Source organism: Octopus bimaculoides, chromosome 7 (assembly GCF_046866305.1).
Source record: "Octopus bimaculoides isolate indiv1 chromosome 7, ASM4686630v1, whole genome shotgun sequence".
Classification (NCBI taxonomy): Eukaryota; Metazoa; Mollusca; class Cephalopoda; order Octopoda; family Octopodidae; genus Octopus; species Octopus bimaculoides.
The window spans coordinates 9,607,693-9,631,446 of record NC_142934.1 but is presented as its reverse complement, the minus strand read 5'-3'; the positions used below and the strand labels follow the sequence as shown (position 1 = coordinate 9,631,446).

Genomic DNA, 23,754 nt, shown 5'->3' with positions numbered 1-23,754 from the left:
TTCTTTTCTTTTCCTTCCCTACTTCAGTGGTTCTCAACCGTTTTTTTTCCTCCCCCCCCCCCCCGGAACCATTTTGATTCTTATTTTACTCTGGTGGATCTCCATAGCCTTTCAATGTTTAAAATCTACTCGTATAGATTACTTCTTTCAAAATTCCTATTTTGCTTTCCACACATTTGACTTTCGTGGTTTGGACCACATGAAACAGAAGAGAAAGAAATCCTGCCGTTTCATGGACCCTTAATACACTACTATGGATCCCTAATTTACTATTTTGCTTGTGTGGACCTCCATAAATCTTCTATAGACCCCGGTTGAGAACCACTGCTCAATATCATTCCTGGCAGTTCTGTTTAGTTTTTACAAGAACCACCTTCATTGAGCTCATTCAAAATTAAATGACAATACATAAAAACGAAGTGGTCTTTATATGGAAATATTAAAGAAAGTTCTTCATTACAAAGCTTCATCTTCCAGTAAACGAATTCCCTTAAGCTTCTTGAGAAAAGGGTTTCAATAAACATCCGTAGGCTTCAAATACTAATTAAGTAATGAAGTTTATACGTGATTTTATTTTCTCTTAATTTTTAAAAATATGATTTAACAGCCAAAAAATTGCATTGTGTATTTTAATAATAATAATAATGATAATAATAATAATAATAATAAAAACATTTCAAAGAGCCACTTACCCTGCCACAAACCTATAAGAATAAAATTAGTAGAAATAGTTTACAAGTTTTATATTACATGGAAACAATAATTTCTTATTCAGTGGTAGAAAGCTAAGCAAAATCGAATAAATTAAGATAATGGGTTTAGAAAATTATAAGCTTCAAGCATTAACCAACACCTTGTAGATAATGTGAAAGAAAGTGGGCAACGAGAGAATGTCAGCCTTAATATATTAAAGCCATTTCATTAAGTGATAATTGGATTATTGGTAATGTTGTTCAGAGAAAAAAAATTACTGATCGTAAGGTTTGTAAAACTTTCCTTCATTTCTCCCATTAATACGTTACAACTCATTGAAAAATGGTTTATAATTCATCTTTGTAATTACAGATACAAGGCTTATGTTTAATCCTTTGGCATTTAAACCGGCCATATCCATCCCGAATATTCTACCTGCTTTATGTTTAAACTGACCAGATTCAGCCTGTCATACCTACGTTACATTCTAAAAGTAATCAATCACTGAAATCTTGAAGTAAAGACATAATGCATGATTAATTCAAAATGAAGTGAATAAATAAATATTACATTAGACAGGACAATCTGAATGCTAAAGGATTAATATTTAAAACAGCCAGATCCAGCCTTTCACACCTACCCTACAATGTCATTCTAAGAAATAAACAATCACATCATTGAAACCTCAAAGCTACAAGATAATGCATGATTAATTCAAAACAATGCGAATAGATTAAGCATTACATTAGACAGAATAAACTGAATGTTAAAGGATTAAGTATATACCTTTTATTTGGCTTATCTATGATAGCTGTGTATATCTATATTGCTAACCTGTACACAGTACTAACAAGCTATACCAATAAAGGTTTCTCATACAGACACAAGGCCACACATTATTGAAGGAGAGTAAAATAGTTGATTCAATCTACCACAGTGCTTTGCTAGTTCTTATTTTATTGATCACCCTCAACAAACGAGACGCAGAATTGACCTCAGAACATAAAGGAGACATAACTATATCCATTTTGTTCGGTGTGCCACCAATTCTGTCATCCATTAATCTGATCGCATTAACTAACAATTTACTTAGAACTGGGCACAAGGCTAATTTCCAAAAATGATAAGTAACGATCTATAAACTTCAGAATATGATAGATTTCAGAAAAATACAATCAACCATAGTGGGATTTGAACTTGGAACATAAACAGATGACAAAAAGTACTTAATCCAAGAACAGGAAACCGTATTTGATGGCATATAAGACATGCATTTTTTCTCAAAAAGACATCTCAAAAAAAAAAAAAATCCATGCAATGTTAAGTTGGGCCGTCATAAGCTTTAATGCACTTTTGCATTTGAATATGCACCTAATATGCTCACGTTTCTTTGATGCCATCAAATATGGTACCTCTTTACTAGCTATGTTGGAAGTACACTCCTTGAAACAATTGTTGTTTTGCCTTTTTTTTTTTTTTTTTTTGGTGGGGTAGGTTACTTTTATCATCATAATGTATGGAAACACACGAGAAAGCCAAAAGCAAAATCTGTAAAACTGAGAAAGAATACCAAATAATCTTCTCTACTTTCGGCACATATTTATCACAATCAGTTACAAGCCGGACATCACAAAATGCGTCTGAACAAACATTGCCGGACATCACAAAATGCGTCTGAACAAACATTGCCGGACATTGCTTAGAAAATATTTTTCATTTTTAACCTCGTATATAGTACACACGAGGGATTTTGACCTTTAAATTTTGGGGAAAAAAATGCAGATTATACTCAAGGATTTACGGTAAACACAGATCAGTGGAGTATCTTTTGAGCTTTGTATTTTAAAATGCCTTCTACCGACTTTCCAACTAAGTAAATGAGACTATATTTAGTACTTCACTCCAAGAAATAAAATCCAACAGCCAGCTATGGTAAATAATTCTAATTTTGGCACAAGGCCAGCAAATTCTAAGGGGAGGGAATTAAGTCGATTACATCAACTTATTTTATTGATCCTGAAAGGACAAAAGGCAAAGTCGACCTCAGCAAAATTTGAGCTCAGAACATAAAAAGCCAGAGAAAAAAAAATGCTCCTAAACAATTTATCCAGCTTACTAATAATTCAAGAATAAGATTGCATCTTGTTCAGAGCCTTCTCATAGGAATGAGCAATATATACAAATGGAATGAAATATCTTCAATTTGGAATTGAAACCAGGCTACAAACTCAATCCATCAGAAGACTACCTCAAGTTCAAAGTGGTTTCCTGCTTAGTACTCATTTTTAAAATATAAAAAAAGTCATTTTTATTTGTCAGTATTTCCCTTTAAATGTTATTTTGAAATAAGATTAGAATATTACTTTATTTTTTTTTTTAATTTTTAATCTGAAATTAGTCTCATCAAAGCAAATGACAATGTTTTGTTGTTTTTTGCCATTTAACAAACTAAATAGAATAATTTTTATGGTGTATTTTGTTTTGTTTTGTTTAGTTTAGTTTAGTTTAGTTTAGTTTTAGCTTCAAAAGCAAAAAGGAAAACAAAAAAAGTATTAATCATAATAAAAAGAAGAAAAAGTTTTTAGTCGGGGGTTTTGTTTTTAGATGTCAAAAGAAGCTATGAATAAAATCAGCAATGAAAAGTAAATAAGAATAAAAAAAAAAAAGAAAAAATAAAGATTACAAAACAGAAAAGGGTAAGTAAAAATGAAGCAAACATCAGTCGAATGCAAATTGTTTTTTCTTATTAAATTTTTAAGCAACGATACGACTAATTTAGTGTAAGGAATAACGATGTGAATAGCTGTTCAGAAATTAACTTAAGCAACTCTATTCTAAGCCACTAAAAAAATAACAATCTGCATGAGGTTAATGATTTAGTTAAACAGCAGCATAATAAGAAGTGATGCAGTTCAATAAGAAAATTGCAGGTTAAGAAGCCAATACAATTAAATTAGGTGAGAAATTTGGTAAACACTTTTAATTTTTTTCAGTATCGAACAATTAATTGAAGGGGAACTTGTCAATGCAGATGTGTATCTGTGTAAGTGTTTGATTATTAGTGTAGAATTTCTTATATAAAAATATATTATAGTCATTCTTGTTTGAGTTAGGATGCCACAAGGTGGGCGGACGGACAGACGGATGGATGGGTGGGTGGGTGGGCAGATGGGTGGGTGGACAGGTGGAGAGAGAGACTGATAAAAAGGCTGGTAGTTTGATAGATAGAAAGAGACAACCAGACACAGACAGATATATATGTATATAACAAGGTGTAGAATTCAAATAAATTTATGCCAGTGGCAGTATTGCTGGGATAGATGGAGATATATATATATATATATATACACACACACACATATATGCATACATATACATGTATGTATAAGTGCAGGTTTGGATGTGTGGTTAAGAAACTTGCTTCGCAATCATTTGTCCTCCTTGCTTCAGTTCCACTGCATGGCACCTAGAGCAAACTTCTTGTATAGCTCAAGGTTAACCAAATCTCAAATCCTTACGATAGCCAGAAACTGAAAGAAGCCTATATACATACATATATATATATATATATATATATATATATATATATATACATACATACATACACATATATATATATATATATATATATATATATATATATATAATAGAATAAGGATTTGGGTAGAATCGGGTACTTGAAATGATATGCACCAGATAGGGCCGGTTAAACCTGTGGTTCCAGCCTATGGTTGGTAAGTATCAAATAGAATATTCCGGCTGTATACACAGAGAAAACCAACCCTATGAGTAGTTAGTGCCTAGGGGCTGGTCCAAAGCACGCATTACGTTGAACTGTGTGTTGTCGGTATACTCTAGAGTGACCGACTAATTGTAAACCCCCTTGGTGCAGTATGTATGTATGTGTGTGTGTGTGTGTGTGTGCATGCATGCGTCTGTCTGTGATCGTCTTGAAAAACTGTTAAGGTATTATTCTTAACATGAAATCAATGGTAGCCTTAATACACAAATAAAGAAATTTTATCCACCAATGCAATGTTGAGCACTCATTCTCATTGTTTGATGTGTGTGTGTGTGTGTGTGTGTGTGTGTGTGTGTGTGTGTGTGTGTTTATTTGTATGTGTAAGTGAATGCTTTGTGTTGTGTGTGCCTTTGTCTAGAAATTGTGCGATGGTTGTAAACAAGCATCATCATCATCATCATCATTTTGCAAGTGAGTTTGTTCATTCCCAGTCTTTCCATGAAGGACGTGTCTGGCCATGGGAAAATACCATCTTGCTTGGTAACAGATGAAGGCTGCCAACAGGAAGGGTATCTAGCCAAAGAAAATCTGCTTCAACAAATTCTGCCTGACCCCAAGCAATGCATAGAAATGTGGACATTAAACAATGACGATATCTATATAATTTATTGTAAATTCTAAATATTTATTTGTACATTGGAGAGTATAAATGCAACAATTTGATCAAACACATTGTCTTTGTTTTTTGGGTTTTTTGCCATTCTTGTTCGATGCAGCAGTTGCAGGCTGGAAGAGGTCCCATGACAGGCCCCGCACCAGATGGCTGGATGAGATTAAGGAAGCTTTCCGGAGGTTCGACATCATTTTGGAAGATGCAGAGGGGCTGGCATGAAAACGCCAGTGGATGAAGAGCACTGGTAGACCTGGTTGGCTATAAAAAAGTTGATGCCTCTGGGACCACTAACTTGGGATGACCCCAGCCGTATCAAGCAAGAGCAATGAGTGAGTGAGTGAGAAAGGGAGTAGCAATTTTCCCTCAAATTTCGCCCTGCTGTTTGTTTACTTGGGATGAAGCATTTTACAGATGAATACTTTATCAGAATTTTCTTATTTTCCTTAGAACAACATGCCTTGTATGTAGGACAAGAGAAATACCAAGACTACAAAATGGCCATATGTTTGATTTTTAGCACTCCATCTTGTATATAAAGCAATGGAAATAATTCCGAAGACCGTATTGAGTTGATAATAGACAAAAAACAACAAGCACGTACAAAACCAGAAAGTAATAAAAGAACTAGAAAAGAAGATATATATCAAAGATACTTAGTAAAGAGCTAAGTAGAAAGTGTTTAAAGTTTTGTACATGTTCTGTAAGATGAGGATCTGCGGCATTGAGTGTTTTAGATTGCAAGGCAGTGTACTGAAGATAATTGACACATAAAGATAGGAATAAGCACAGAATGGCAGAAGCACACTTGCCCTAAACAAAGTCACAAAGTAAAAGGAACGGAAATGTTATTAAGAGAGGTTGCTCAATGTGAAGAAAGCATAAGTGGGGGAAAAAGGCCACACAGAAAAACCGTGTATTAAAGTAGGCAGCAATTTGGTCGAAAGAATGATTAATCTATATTAGATACAGCTTGGCTTTGTGCTAATAAGAAGCATATATAGAGATACAAACACACACACACATACATTTGTAAATATACATATATATATATAGATGTCATCATCATCATCATCATCGTTTAACGTCCGCTTTCCATGCTAGCATGGGTTGGACGATTTGACTGAGGACTGGTGAAACCGGATGGCAACACCAGGCTCCAGTCTGATTTGGCAGAGTTTCTACAGCTGGATGCCCTTCCTAACGCCAACCACTCAGAGAGTGTAGTGGGTGCTTTTACGTGTCACCCGCACGAAAACGGCCACGCTCGAAATGGTGTCTTTTATGTGCCACCCGCACAAGCCAGTCCAGGGGCACTGGCAACGATCTCGCTCGAAAATCCTACAGGAGCCAGTCAGGCGGTACTGGCAACGGCCACGCTCAAAATGGTGCATCTCATGTGCCACCCGCACAAGAACCAGTCCAGGGGCACTGGCAACGATCTTACTTGGCTTGCCGGGTCTTCTCAAAGATATATAAATGTGTTTCGATTTCCTTGCTTGCCTTTGTCAAACTGTCTGACGAAGGTAGGCAAGCTAAAACATCGAAGGCACAGTCAACTTTTTCCTTGTAAAAGCTTAAGAAACATGTACTCAACTAAAAGTATGAAATAATCCTTCAGTTTCATGTTAAAATTGTTTCTATATATAACTTAGCATAAAAACAAACGTTAAAAGATATAGAGGCTTAAGGTAGAGGTGGGAGAGGCCCAACGGAAGATCGGTGGAGGGAGACAAGATGGAAGATAGTTGACAGGGTTAAAATGCATATATAAATGGTTACTCTCTCTTTTACTCGTTTCAGTCATTTGACTGCAGCCATGCTGGAGCACCGCCTTTAGTCGAGCAAATCGACCCCAGAACTTATTCTTTGTAAGCCTAGTACTTATTTTATCGGTCTCTTTTGCAAAACCACTAAGTTACAGGGACATAAACACACCAGCATCGGTTGTCAAGCGATGTTGGGGAGACAAACACAGACACACAAACACACACACATATATACATATATACAACGGGCTTCTTTCAGTTTCTGTCTACCAAATCCACTCACAAGGCTTTGGTCGGCCTGAGGCTACAGTAGAAGACACTTGCCCAAGGTACCACGCAGTGGGACTGAACCCGGAACCATGTGGTTGGTTAGCAAGCTACTTACCACACAGCCACTCCTGCGCCTATTGTATAAGAAATGTTTATATATACACATAATGTGAAGGGATAACATCAACTCCTCATTTATGGTGAGACAAGTGCCAATGAGAGAAAAGCCAACACTAACACTTAAGGTGCACCTATTATATACCTCAGCTCATGAGGACAGGAGGGAAACATTTCCTCAAAACATATCATTTTGAAAATATCCTTCATGAGATTGTTTCAAACATCAAGTGCAAGAGTATTGTTAATAATAATAATATAACAGCATAGTTTCAGGGAAGGTGTTGAAACAGCTGTAAGACAATGAAGATTTGTTTAACTACTAATGTTACAGATTGTCTGCTATTCTTTCAACAAACCTAACACTCATCCTGGGTTAGAAAATATTCAAGGAAACCAGTTGGATCTGCTGCAAACAATGTCGAATTTTCCCCGTGATGTGATTAGCCTGGTGTGCTCTACATCAAATGTCAGACAACATGACAGCCACCAAGCAGAAGCCTTCATCAATGCCAAGTTCATTGTGCAGAATATTCTCAACTCTCTCACATGATATGCGAAAAGCATTGGCTATCTGATTTATAATCAATTGCCCATCATCCACCATCATTTGGTGAACACGATCAATGTTTTCCTTGGTGGTGGAAGTTGCAGCGTGTCCAGAATTTGGGTCACCTTCAAGATTCTCCCTTCACCTCCTACATTAAGCTGCCCCACTTTTTCACAATTGATGAAGCTGAATCATCACCCTCTAATGCAGCAACTATGTCAGCATGAATGTCTTTAAAGGCTAAACCCTTTTTCTGCAGGTTTTTAATGATACCACGACGCCAAATCTTGTCACTACTAGTTACTTTTGAAGTTTTCTTTCAACAGTCAGGCGGGAGTTTATCTGGAAAGAAATAATGCAGTTGAAATTAATGCATGCAAGATTTCACTTCTAGTATCACTCCTTCATAGTCAGCCTACAAACTTTTCAACCCACTCTCGTGTGTATGTGTGTGTGTGTTAATCTGTCACTTGTTTCAGTCATTGGAGGGTTTAGTCATATAAATCCACCCCAGGATCTATTTTTAAGTTTTGGTACTTATTCAGTGCCCTATGCCAAACCATTACAATACAAGGTGTAAACAAACCAACACCGGTTATCATGTAGTGGAGAGACAAACACAATCACATATACATACATGACATACATAAATCATCATCATTTAACATCCACTTTCCATGCTAGCATGGGTTGGACTAAAAAGTGTTGAGGGCCAGCTACGAGACTCGAACTCGCACCTGCGTGATTACACGCCGCGGTGCTCTAAACCTGGCACTGTCGGTTATGACAAGCGTTCCAGCTGATCCTATCAACCAAACAGTGTGCTCATAAAATTAACGTGCAAGTGGCTGAGTATTCCATAGACATGTGTACCCTTAACTTAGTTCTCGGGGAGATTCAGCACGACACAGAATGTGACAAGGCTGGACCTTTGGAATACAGGTACAACTCACTTTTTCCAACTGAGTGGACTGGAGCAAAGTGAAATTAAGTCTCTTGTCCAAGGATACAAATCACCACCGGAAATTGAACTCTCAGCCTTACTATTGCAAGTCAAATATTATAACTCAGCCAGGTACCTTCACACATAAACTGATTCCTATATATTTTCTATTTACCAAATTCTCTTGCAAAAACTATAATAGAAGGCACTTGCCCATGGTACTGTGCAGAGGGATTGAACCTAAAGCTACGTGGTTGCAAAGAGAACTTCTATATCACACTGCCAGGCCTCTACCTACAAACATGTAGGTATGGTTGTGTGGTTAAGAAGCTTGCCTCCCATCCATGTAGTCTTGTTCCTAACTACTAGCTTAATGATAACTAAGTTATTTTACTAAATTCTTTGTTATATCTAAAATTAATTGAAAGAAACACAGATCATCTCAACAGAAATATGGTAACAAAAGGGTTAAAATATATAATAGAGAAACAATTCTTAACTTTTCGATACCGCCTCAGCTGAAACCACCTCTGGTTCTGTAGTACAAATGTCTTGTTTTCATAAGTTCTGAATTAAAATCTTCCACCAAACCTTAGTCACAACTTATGTTCCTAACACCAACTTAATGATAACCGAGTTATCTTACTAAATTCTTTGTTATATTTAAAGTAATTGAAAGAAACACAGAACATTTCGAAATAAATACAGTAATGAAAGGGTTAAACAACCTTGAAATCATATTGCACTCTTCTTAATTTATTGCCCTAGAAAAGATGAAAGGTACAATTGACTGCAGCAGAGTTCGAACTCAGAATGTATAGCCAGAAGAAATACCGTTAAGCATTTTTCCCCCCATGCTAATGATTCTGCCAAAGTACAAGAACCTTGAAATTGAAGTATTCAAGACGTGCAGCATGAAGATGAAAAGAACAACACCAATAACTGGAGCATTAGGCATGATTTTCAAAATATGAAAAGAAACACAGAAGCCATACCATATAATAATAATAATAAATAACAATAATATTAATCATATTAATTTCTTATGCAATCATGTAATAATAATAATGATAATTTCTTATGCAAACATATAATAATAATAATAATAATAATTTCTTATACAAACGTAAGGCCTTGAATTTTGGAGGAAAAAAAAAAGGATCAAACAAATTGACCCCAAGTGGTTGACTGGTACTGATATTTTAACTTCCTGGAACAACGAAAAGCAAAGCTCTCAAAGGAATCAGAACTTGGAACATATAGAGAATTAACTGAATACCATGAGGCTTTTAATTCTTTGCCTTACACTATAAAAAGAAGAAAAAAAACTACTGCTTTACCAGATAGTACATAGGAGCAGTGGCCATACTGGAGCACCTGCAACTAATCTCTCTAATCAAGATTTCAGATTTCAACAAGGATATTTCAGATGAGAATAATTCAACAAGAAAGGAAATAAGCTCAACACTGTTTGTCTCAATGATCATGATGGTAATGATTATATGAGAATAAGCAATCATGAAGGAAAATAAAAAGAACCAATAATATCTGTTTGAAATTTTGGCACAAGGCCAGCAATTTCAGAGGAGGGGGGAAAGTTAATTACATCGGCCCCATTGTTCAGCTGGTACTAATTTCATCGACCCCACAAAAGGATGAATAGCAAAATCGACCTCAGCAAGATTTGAACTCAGAGTATGAAGACAGACAAAAAAGCCACTAAGCATTGTGCCCAGCATGCTAATGATTCTGGTAGCTTGCTGCTTTTAGTTTCGAATTTTGGGACAAAACCCGCAATTTCAAGGGAGGGGGGAAAATCGATTACGTCAACACCAGTATTCAACTAGTACATATTTCATTGACCCCCATCCACAAAAGGACAAACGCAGAGGCATCTGAACTCAGAATGCGAATTCAGAAGAAATGCCACTAAGCAGTTTTTCCAGTGCAGTAACAATTCTGCCAAATCACCACCTTAAACAAAGGCAATAATAATAATAATAATAATAATAATAATGAAGGTTAAGGTCAATGAGGAAAGTACACATGATACCAATAGTAATTTGCCCTTCGTTACATTCTGAATTCAAATTCCGCCGAGCATGCTAATGATTCAGCTAGCTCACCGCCTTAATAATAATTATTACAATAATAATGCCTTGATGCAGTACCATACCCTGGTGCAGTACTGTAGTCGGATGCAGTGCCATGCCCGGATGCAATATCAGGCAGTGGCTCTCATGGCTTCTGATCTTGAATGATTGCAAGTATTACCGTGTACATGATTTTTGTCTTGGGCTGCAGGAAATATTCTGCTCAATACCACAGATTTGCTTGTCAGTTGCTTGACCTTAACCAGTTGAGCATGTCCCTTAATGGCTGACAATATGTGCATCTCTGATCACAAGCAGAAGTAGAGGTGGGAGCAGCATCATAGCCATATGTTGAGAGGAATTCTTTGGGGTTTGAATAACTCACCTCTGGAAACATGGGTGCTTCATTCATCATCCCTAAACAAACCTTATTCAGGGACCTTTTCAGTGGGATGGGCTACTCAACCTGAAGAAAATTCTAACTGGGCTCCACCTGCAAGATCATACACTGTTTATCTTGATATGAGGTCACCACGTCATGCACACATGGTTGTGATGCATGAGCCTGGTGTACCCTTATCAAATGAATAATCATGATGGGTATATTGGGCTTTGTTTATTTGTACCCCAGTGTCACTTAGATGGCATATGCTGCTCTCTCACTCAATAATAATAATAATAATAATAATAATAATAATAATAATAATAATAATAATGACAACAACAACAACATTAATAAAAGCTAAAAATAAAATTAAATGAAATTAAGTTAAATAAGCAAAATATATATTTGGAAGATTCCAATATTACATAACAGAGGGGTCTGCAGGAAATGAAGGCTGGGAGGTATGAGAGTAGGAGGAGGCAGAGGATGAGGAGGAGGAGGTCAAAGTGCATTGATTACCTAATGTCTGTGTTGGAAGTAGGGATATCAAAGCGCAGGCAGTTTTGTTGGGTTTTCTTGTATTATTTGTTTGATTGTTTGTTTATTGCCCCGAGACACAATTTAAAAAAAAAAAAAAAAATAGAAGCCTTTGACCGGGATCAGCATGTGCCCCCATTTGGTCAATGAGAGAGAAAATTTTGATTACCTACCACTGTAAAAATGGGGTAGGGAGTGCATCCCGGCATTGTAGAAGCCATCTACAAGGATATATAAAAGTCGGGTCAGTTGGTTTAATAATATTTAACAAGTTGAACACATTTACAAAGTCAGCTTAGCGTACGAAGTAGATTTTGTTCTGTTTTGTTGTTGTTGTTTTGGGTTGTTTTTGTAGCAGTTTTTTTTTCTTTTCTTTCTTTTTTTTTTTTTCAAGTCATCGGTTCACGAAAGATTAAAGGTTTTAAAGTGTTAACCATTTTTTGATACCAACCCACTTGCAACTGCCTTTGGTTCTAAGACATTAATTCCTGTTCTAAATTGATCTAAACCAAAACCTTCCATGAAAATCTTCACATTAATCTATGTTCCAAACACCAGTTTAACGACATAGCTATTTTCTAAAGTTTTATTTTCATAATTAATGGCAGCATAGTTCACCAAAAAATATGGTAACAAAGGAGTTAAACCCACAGTCCTTTCCAATATTTGGATCTATCTACTTTGATACTGTATCAATTTTAGATTTTATCCTTTTCCTATGTTTTTCGATCATCTACATTTGTTTGCAGTTTATGTATTTTTATGTACTTTATTTTTATTATTTTCATATTATTTTACGTGTACTAATTTCTTTGTTATTTTTTTCTTTCCTTTTCTGTTTCCATTCATTTGAAGGTGCTTGGCCCCGCGGTTAGGGTGTTGCACTTGGACACAGTTGTGGTTTCGATTCCCAGACCAGGTGGTGTATTGTGTTCTTGAGCAAAACACTTCATTTCACATTGATGCTGCTCCAATCTATTCAGGCATAAAGGAGTAACCCTACGACAGATTGGCATCCCATTCAGTGGAACTGTTGTGATTTCGGTCACTTAGGTGCCATGGAAACTTGGCAACTGGCCCTAAGATTTCTAGGACTCAAGACAATAATGTCCTTCCATATATTCAAAAACTAAAAATAAAAAATAAAGCTTATTTTAATTAACCTTTAGCACGCTCTAGACACATCATGTCGACGTAGGAGTTTTCTCCCCTCTCAATGCAACTCAATGTGACTGCAGCTAGAGGGGAGAAACCTCATCTGGCAACATGGTGCATCTTCAGTGTGCTAAAGGTTAGTCAATTTCTAATATGGTACATGGCCATGCATTTTGTAGTGGAGGGATGGGGATTTGAACTTCAAATGGAATCGAGTCCATGATTATCACTGGATCTTGTTTAGGCCTGACCAGGATAAAGACAAAGTCAGCACTGGAAGGGTTTGAACTACAAATATAGAGCAACAAAACTAAACATGGTAAAACTTCTATTAGTGTGACACTCCACAGCATATCTGCCAAATTGTGCTTTTATAAGTAATTAATAGTAGTAATAATGATATGTATATATTAATTAGGAGGTATGAGACATTTCGGCATGGCTGTTTTGGCGCCGTCTATTTGGCATCACTGATTCAATGCTGACTTATTTGACATCAGACATTATAATTGCTCATTTGTTCCGTCTCTCGCCTGACTGACTCTCTCTCTCTCTCTCTCTCTCTCTCTCTCTCTCTCCCCCCCCCTTCAGTTTAAGTGTGTACCAATGTTTGTATGTATATGTAATTGCTTTCTCTTTATTTCTCTCTCTCCCTCTCACTATATATGTCAGCAGCTATGATTGTGTGTGTGTGTATATATATATATATATATATATATATATCTGTTTATGTATCAACCTCTATGTATGTGTAACATCTCTCTTCCACTCTCTCAGTTTCTCCCATTTTCTCACAATCCTCTCTTTCACTGTCTCTCTCTTTCTCTATCTGTTTCTCTCCTCTCCCCCTCTCTCACTCCCTCTTTCTCAGTTTCTCTTTTTCTCACTCTTTCTCTTTCTCTCTCTCTCTCTCTCCCACACTCTTTCCCTCTCTCTTGTCTGTATGTGTATATTCTGATTACACATGCATGTTTGTGTGTGCTTCTAGTGCCAAAAAGTACCACCATCAAAGCAAGCTGAATGCCCATCCAATCAGGCGTGCCAAATCGTCAGCATCAAAACAGCCACACCAAATCACGCCAACATGTTAATTAGGATGTAAAGGAAAGAAAAGGATTTGTGTGTGTGTATATATGCGTGTGTGTTTGCATTTAATTTTTACTGTTAATTCAACTAAGTTATTAAAGAAGTTAAGAGCAGAACTAAGACACAGGAGAGAAAAAAAAATATAAAGAAAGAAAAACAGAAAAGTTTTAAAAATTATAACAGAAAACAGACAGAAAAGAAAGAGAAAACAAATGATTAATAAAATATTAATTAATTAAAAAAAAAAAATAATAATTTGAAAAGCAAACATGATCTGTAAGACAGAAATATTTGCAGCATTTAGAGAGAAAAAAAAAACTCAATGTTTAGAATAAATGCAAAAAACATAAAAGAAGCAACAAAAAGCATGAAAACAATAGTGAAATAGCGAACATTGAAGAAAAGTAACAGGTTTTGGGGGTTGTTTTTATTAAGGGAGTGTGGTATTTAAGGTTTGCTATAGCATTTAAATATATCCTTATCTATCCCAGTCAAACTGGGCTGGCACTAAAGACATACAAAACTTTGCAGTTCAGAATGGTTTTTTTATTATATATAATTTTGTATGCAGTAGTACCTCGGTTTACAAACACTCTAATCACGAATAAACCGTGCTTTATATATCCATATATATATATATATATCTCCATATATATATATATATATATGGATATATATATATATATGATACAGAAATAAATTTATTTCTCAAACGCATGATAATGCTATAAATAGCGTGATCAAGATAAATTATTCATATAATGCAGAAAAATACGTTACCGGCCAGCCATGAGACTCGAACTCACATCTCTGTGATTGACATATATATATATATATATATATATATATATATATATATATATATATATATATATATATATAAAGCATAATTTATTTGTGATCAGATGTATTTGTAAACCGAGGTACTACTCTGTGTGTGCGTGTGTGTGTGTGTGTATGTATATATATATATATATATCCAATGACAAGAAGGCGACAAGGAAAATTCTTTAACACATCTTTAATTATAAGTTACAATTGTTTCTGTACCATCTCTAGATGATACGGAAACAATCGTAACTTATAATTAAAGATGTGTTAAAGAATTCTTAGATTATTTACTCTTCGCCAAACCCATTTGATGGTGTAATTGTCATGCAACTTGGATTTACTACGCCTGAAGAATTCTGGGTTTGGCCAGGAACCAAACAGCATTGATAGCCCAGTATTCGAGTCAAGTGTTTCTCTGGAAATACTCAACTTCACACCTCACCTGACCTTAGCCATTTCCTCCATACTATATGTGTGTGTGCGTGTGTGTGTGTGTGGCTTACTGTTCTGTTAAGATAAGATCAAGAAAAAGATTACTTGGAGACATACAGCATGTTTTAAAAACCTGCCTAGACACATGTTTCCACAGCAAGAAACTATTAGCGGCTAGTATCTCTATACTTTGTACATTAAATTATATTTATCTCTCACACTGGATAGAGTACATTTTTTTGTTGATCTTACCTTAATGGAAAAGTAAACACTGTGTAAGAAATTATGATAAACACAAGTTTATACCATTTGTACTCTATGTACATTCCATTATTGTGGTCGTTTGGAACGTGTGCATTCAATGTTCCAAGTGCAAGAGGATGCTTAATCATAACAGATTTCTATATTTGCTCTGCATATCATAACCAGTAATACTGTTGTACATAGTCGTAAACAAACCACTATAATGGAAGCAGGCTGGATGATGATAGTCTAAATGGAGCTCTAAACTAAACAGTAGCAATCGTACATCTAACAGCACACACAAGATGTACTATCTAAGTGACCAAAACCTTTAATGATATGCCATGCTTGAGAAGACCCATCAAGCCAAGTGAAGTTGTAACTGTGGCCAATGTCAGTACCGCATACCTGGAACCTGTGCCGGTGGTACGTACAACGCACCCTTCGAGCTTTGAGCCTCATGGTGGCAGTAACAAGTGACCAAGACCTTTGGTAATATACCATGCTTGAGTAGACCTGTCAAGCCAAGTGAGATTGTAGTCATGGCCGATGCCGGTGTTTCATAACTGGCACGTAAAAAGCACCCACTAGACTCTTGGAGTGGTTGGCATTAGGAAGGGCATCCAGCTGTAGAAACCACGTCAAATAAGGTTGAAACCTGGTGCAGCTCCCCAGCTTACCAATTTCCAGACAAACTGTCCAACCCATGCAAGAATGGAAAACGGATGTTAAACGATGATGATGGTGAGATATATATTTGTCTATATATCAATATATGTATCTAGACATATACAGCCATGTCAAGTACCATACAATGTAAATTCTAGATTTATTAAAATCATTTCTACCTCTAGACAATGTATGATAATTAACAAATGGTTCTCCTTCTGAACCGGAACTGGCCTTAAATATCATCCAGTAATTATGATACGTCATTTAGAGGGAAGGATAATTTTAATGAGTCAAGAATTTATATTGAATTGCATTTGATATACTTGTATTTGTCTACGTTGCTTGAATCCATGCTACTGGCTACTGAGTTATTTTCTCTTAGCTCATTTTTAATATACATACATATGTATGTATATATATATATATATATACACACATACATATATATATATATATATACACACACACACACACACACACACACACACACACACATATATATATATATATACACACACACACACACACATACAATCTATACATACATATATAATGTGTGTGTGTGTGTGTGTGTGTCTGTGTGTGTGTGTGTGAGCATACAGCTATGAGGATACAGCTATAAATAGTTGTACTGACAATGGCTATGATATAGAATTGTAAAAAAAATCAGCAAAGCTTATGTTTTAAGACCAGACCATTCTGTAAAGGATAGACAAGGATGTTATCTAAATTTCTTCAGAATTTTTAATTATTTACTTTCTTTTTATTATGAATTTGAAATTATTGATGAAGACATTGAAAAAAGAAAAAAAAAAATAACAAAAAAAAACACACACAAAATAATGAAGTGAAAATATGTAATGAGTTAGTTAATGAGTTGAATTAATGAGTGAGTGAGTTAAAAAGTGAGATAGCATGTTTGTGAATGAGTGAGTGAATGAGTCAATGCTATCACAACTGGGTTGTTCAGAGTTACTATTTGAAAGTATAGTTTGAAGAGCTTGGCTTCGTGTTATGTTATCAACAGCAAATCACCCACAAGGCAGAACGCATCCCATTCCAAGCGACACTCATACAAGAACTTCAACAGAACACAGCACACTAATAAAGGAAAACACTTACCAATGTACACAATATGTGAGACTCTCATAGCAAATAGCTAACTGTATTTCCACACAATGTATATTTACACCTTGGTCAACTTGGCTATTTGAGAAATTAGTGCCTCAACTATGGACACAGTGCAGTGCCGGTAATATGACATAAACCATAGACCCTTCACTTAGCAGTCTGACATGTTACCAAATCAGCCAGCTGCAACTCTCAAATATAAAGCAATGGATACTTTAAATTTACAAGTCTATGTTGTAAAATTATATTGTGGTATCCATTGTGTATATAGGCAAAATGGTCTTCATTATGTTTTAAAACATGATTTGAAGTGAAGTAGATAAAAAATGATAAGTCAATTTTTAATTATTGAAGTGTCCTGCCACCCCATCATGAACAAATGGTTATAAAAATAACCAGTTTTTATATCTTTTGACTATTCAAAGCCTAACTGAAGGTGAACAACAAACCTCATCTAGGAACGACAAGCAAATGACGAAGTTTTGTAAGACACGTCATTTATATGATGTATTACATCATGAAATGTAGAGAATTCTGGAAAGTACCTTAGTATCAAAAAAATGAGTTAATTAGGTTCCTGTGTCTCAAGTGCACACACAGTGCCAAGAATACTCGGTGGGCTTACACTAAGGGTCAAGGCAAAGAAGAATCATTTTGTACAGAAACACTACAAAAAATACCAGCAGCACATTTGAACTAACAGCCCATTGGTTCACAGGTCAATCCTTAGTAACTCAAGCAAATTTGAACTTACAACCCACTCAAGTAATTCAAAAATTATTACAAAACAGTTCTTAATGTCTTCGCCAGATCTAAGCTGTGTCTTCAACAAATGGTTACTGCAATGGTTTTGAAACAATCTATCCCTCGGTTATTCCAAAACAACAATATCTTTCTCACTGACACTTCACTGTAACTGTCTTCACAATAATCAATGACTAGTATGTGCTGAGCAAAAGTATCTTTAACAACAATGAAGAAAAACTACACAAAGACAACTAAACCTAATGCAACAAAAACCTGAACAGATCTATTTGTCATAAAGGTGTTATGACCACAAACAACAAAGCAAGCAAGCAAAAAACTTTGAAGTCACAGTCGACCTTTTCTTTGTAAAAGTTCAATATACATGTACTCAATGAAAAAGTATTGAATACCCTTTCAGTTTAATGTTAAACTGCTTATTATATATAACTTGACACAAAAGCAAACACACACACACACACACACACACACACACACATGTGGATTTAGCTGATGTTATGATGTCATTGAACAGTAAATGGAAGCTATACCCATTCAGGATAAATTAAATAAGATACCAGAATTCAAGAATAGACTGAAGTTCCATTACATGTCTTACAGAGAAACTCTACATCATTTACCCTCTGCTACTCCAAACCAAAACAAAAGAAGGGAAATAATTTCAACTTGTTAAAACCATTAAAATTTTTCCTCGGGTATTTCAAAGATGACCCTCCTGTATGATACATGAGAATGGATACCAACAAATTTTTCATCAAATACAAACAGTAAGGCTTATACTTTACACCATTATTTGTTATTCCTTTCTATTCCACTGATGTACACAGACACCAAGCTTTCATTCAATCTGGCTGAATGAAACCATGCTGGAAATGGATGTGCTCAGTGTCTGACAAATTTACCAATCTGGCTGTGATCCATATTTCAACCATGTCTCAGGGCATGTTTGGTAGGACTATGTACGCTGAATTTATAAACTGCATTTATGAATCAAATTTCTAGTGCGATATTATTAATTAATTACCGAAACATATGTAATAGACGAAACAAAGGAATACTAAGTTCATGTCCATAGTTTGTTTCTCTCAACTCTAGCAGTGGCAACATCTTGAATGAAGCTGCAAGGATATAGTTAACCTCAGTGCAGCTGAATCAACAGGACGCAAACGGACACCACATCCTAGGATATCTTTGCAGTAGAAACATATGCCAGACAGACGTTTAAAGAGAATATCATCATCATCATCATCATCATCGTTTAACGTCCGCTTTCCATGCTAGCATGGGTTGGACGATTTGACTGAGGACTGGTGAAACCGGATGGCAACACCAGGCTCCAATCTAATTTGGCAGAGTTTCTACAGCTGGATGCCCTTCCTAACGTCAACCACTCAAAGAGTGTAGTGGGTGCTTTTACGTGTCACCCGCACAAAGGCCAGTCAGGTGGTACTGGCAACGGCCACGCTCAAAATGGTGTCTTTTATGTGCCACCCGCACAAGAGCCAGTCCAGGGGCACTGGCAACGATCTCGCTCGAAAATCCTACAAAGGCCAGTCAGGCGGTACTGGCAACGGTCATGCTCAAAATGGTGCATTTTATTGTGCCACCCGCACAAGAGCCAGTCCAGGGGGCACTGGCAACGATCTCGCTCGAAAATCCTACAAAGTCCAGTCAGGCGGTACTGGCAACGGCCACACTCAAAATGGTGCATCTTATGTGCCACCCGCATAAGAGCCAGTCCAGGGGCACTGGCAACGATCTCACTTGGCTTGCCGGGTCTTCTAACGCACAGCACATTTCCAAAGGTCTCGGTCAGAATATATTGTAATAAAGATAGTAATAAAAATTGTTTAAATGTATAATGCTCCATATTTATTTTAATGTCTTATATTGAACCTTTCAGAGGAGATGGCAAAGAACCAAGATACCTGGCACCTTGCTGTACTGAAGAAGACCCGTTCTCCACAACAGAAGTGTTAAGGCCACATTCCCTGGTGAAGAGGATTGGCCTGTAAGAGCCCTGTGCCGGTGCCACTTTAAAAGCACACATAGCGACACCACATGAAAGCACTTGTGCCAACGCCATGTGAAAGTACTCATGCTGGTACTGTATTAAGAGCACCCAGCATAAAGTGGTTGGTATTAGGAAGTGCATCCAGCCATAGAAACCTAGCTAAATCAGACTGGAACCTGGTAAAGTTCTCCGGTTTGCCAACTCTGGTCAAACCATCCAACCCATGCCAGCATGAAAAACAGACACTAAAGGATGATGATGGCACACACATTTGGATGTCCAAGCAGAAAAAGGAGTATTCTTCACATTTAGTGGAGCTAATTTATTCATTTAAAACTAATTAGTCACTCCTGCAATACCCTACCTTTCTTATTTGGGACATTTATTATCAAGTTGTGTCATACCACAAGTTTGAATCACTTTCTTCTAGAGCACAAGTCCCTTCAAGTCCCTTAGTATCATTTCAGAAGTCTGCATTTCTTATTGCTTTCATTTACACTTCTGCATTACACTCTTACCCATTTGTGAAAAACACCAAGGGGCACTTTGGTGTCATACTCCTCTTTTATTAAAGATTCTTCCATGCTGTTTTCGTGCAACAGCAAGGAAGCTCAGGACTTGGTTATTTCAATGAGAACATTCTACCATGGCAGATACCGGTGTCATGCAAATTGGCACCCGTGCCAGTGGTGCATAAATGCACCCAGGTGTCATGCCGGTGGCACATAAAGCACTCATTACACTCGCAGAGTGGTTGGTGTTAGGAAGGGCATTCAGCTGTAGAAAACCATGCCATGTAGGCAGATATGAAGTCTTAACCCTTTTGATATCAACCCAGCCGAAACTGCCTCTAGTTCTGTAGTACAAATGTCTTGTTTCCATAAGTTTTGAATTAAAATCTTCCACCAAACCTTAGTCTCAATTTATGTTCCTAAGTTATTTTACTGAATTCCTTGTTATATTTAAAATTAATTGAAAGAAACACAGAGCATCTCAAAATAAATAAGGTAACGAAAGGGTTAATATTTGTAAGGGAATTTGATATTTACTTATTGAATTGACACAGTGTTACCATATAAACTTCACAAATGAACGAAACACAGAAATCAATAAACATGATTGGGCAATTCAGAAGCATCGAGATAAAATCTCACTCTGAGTTGGACCAATCTTTACAGTTACTGCCTACCTCCTCTTCCCTTGTCCATTCTCCCACTTATACACTCTTACAAACCCTTCACCCTCTCACCCACACTTTATGTTCCTCTGTCCCCACTCACTTCTACCTTGATGGGGAAGGTGTCAGCTGGACACCTTGTCCTTACTATTTATCCCTTTGCAGCCTCTATTGATCACTCTCATCCCTTATACCTTAACCCCTTCATCTACTAGTGTAAAGCCTCTTCCCCACCTCAGGTTTTGCAGTCCTGCGAAATACATGGCAACATTACTTGAGCTGGTGGTACAAAAAAAGCATCAAGTACATACTGTAATGGGTTGGCATTAAGAAGAGCAACCAGCCATAGATACCATGTCAAAACAAACAGTGATGCATGATGCTGTCCTTAGACTCTTCAGGTCCTCTCAAACCACACAAACCATGCCACCATGGAGCATGGGTGTTAAACAATGTTGATACACCGAGAACATCATCATCGTTTAATGTCCACTTTCCATGCTGGCATGGGTTGGACGATTTGACTGAAGACTGGCAAACCAGATGGCTGCACCAGGCTCCAATCTGATCTGACAGAGTTTCTACAGCTGGATGCCCTTCCTAATGCCAACCACTCTGAGAGTGTAGTGGGTGCTTTTACATGCCACCGGCATGAGGGCCAGTCAGGCGGTGCTGGCAACGGTCACACTCAAGTGGTGGTTTTTACATGCCACCTGCACAAGAGCCAGTCCAGTGGCACTGGCAACAACCTCGCTCGAATGTTTTTTTCACGTGCCAGTAAGGCAACGCTGGTAACGAACACATTCGAATGGTGCTTTTTACATGCCACCGGCATGGAAGCTAGTTAGCTGCTCCGGCAGCGATCATGCTCGGATGGTGCTCTTAGTGCTCCACTGGCACAGGTGGTAGCTTAGCGGTTATGGTATTTGGCTCACAATCATTAAGGTTTCGGATTCAATTCCTGATGGCACATTGTGTCCTTGAGCAAGATACTTTACTTCTCATTGCTCCACTGCACTCAGTTGGCAAAAATAATTCTTACCTGTAACTCAAAGGGCCAGCCTTGTCACACTCTGTGTCACGCTGAGTCTCCCTGAGAACTACATTAAGGGTACACGTGTCTGTGGAGTGCTCAGCCACTTGCATGTTAATTTCACAAGCAAGTTGTTCAGTTGATCATATTAACTGGAACACTCATTGTCATAACCAATGGAGAACCAGAATGTATGTGTGTGGAGGGGGTGTTTCATGTGTGCACAGTTAAGTGAATAACTGTTACTAGTAAGATTAGTACTCCAAGTACAGTATCATTATGAAGTCGTCAACAACCAGTAAAGTGGTGTGGTTACTAGTCTATACTAGTAGTATTAACAGTTATGATACTGTGATATATAGAACATTTGCTTTGTGTTAACCTAGGGTAATAAAGTGTTCCCCATAACTGATAAATGCTGGATCTGGCTTCTCACATCTAGCCTATAATGTCATTCTAAAAAGAGATAATTACCGAATCTGAAATTTCAAAGCTATAATATAACATACGACTACTTCAAAGCTGTGAATAAATAAGCATTACATTTGACAGAATGATCTGAACACTAAATGGCTAGAACTAGTTGGTAGCTTTTATTACCCTCACGACCAAATCAACAACGAAGGTAGGTTTTTTCCAGGTGTATAATAGCTACAGTGAGAACAAGGTAGGAAAAGTCTGAGAAGTTGTCGCTATGCTGACATCAAAAGAAATCTCTCTCCATGAATTATATAAGTGTGTTACCTGTGTATGAAGTGAGACATTGAAAGACAGTGAAACATGGACACTGAACGCAGAGGGTGTGTGAAGGCACATTCTCTACATACAACGTATGAAATGTATGGGGAAAAAAAATGAGGCAAGCATACTCTGCTCGATGTGTAAATGTTAGTGTGCATGAACGATGGAGCACGAATGAGCTAACAGGACAGGAAAAATAAAATGTGGATAAGATAAATAAGATGGAGCATACAAGAGAGACAACTGATCTGGTAGGGGGTTGTGTATGGACAATGGCATATGAGTAAAGACTTCCAACTTATCCAAATGGAAGGGGAAGCCTGAGTGAAGGTATGTGAAGAAGTAGTAATAGTAGTAGTAGTGCAGGCTCATCTTGTGAGGAGGCTTGGCCTCGAAATGGAGATGACAAAGAAACATAACAAGTGACATGGCTGGTAGTGTGTTGGAAGTGACACATCCAACCCATGAAGGCATGGAAAAATGGACATAAATATGATATGAATATGATGACAATGATATATATGTGTTTGTGTGTATACATACATACACATACTATAATATTAATATAACATATACATATATGTATATACATATATATATATATAAATATATATATGATACATATCTATAATGTACATATATATATAATGTACACACACACACATATATATAGATAGATAGATATGTATATACATGCCTGTATGT

General features: G+C 36.8%; 1 protein-coding gene across 12 annotated transcripts in view; it reads right to left on the bottom strand.

Annotated features, from left to right (window-relative positions):
• LOC106884453 (mediator of RNA polymerase II transcription subunit 25) overlaps window positions 1-23,754 on the bottom strand; it is an 87,768-nt gene that overhangs the window by 12,106 nt on the left and 51,908 nt on the right. For 5 of the 12 annotated variants that reach the window (XM_089354732.1, XM_089354737.1, XM_089354733.1 and 2 more), the window contains one exon: window positions 11,943-11,990. The exons of the other annotated variants lie outside the window; for them this stretch is intronic. In XM_089354732.1, coding sequence (XP_089210858.1) covers window positions 11,943-11,990 — 48 coding nt within the window. The remainder of the gene's footprint in view (window positions 1-11,942; window positions 11,991-23,754) is intronic. 12 annotated transcript variants of the gene reach the window in all.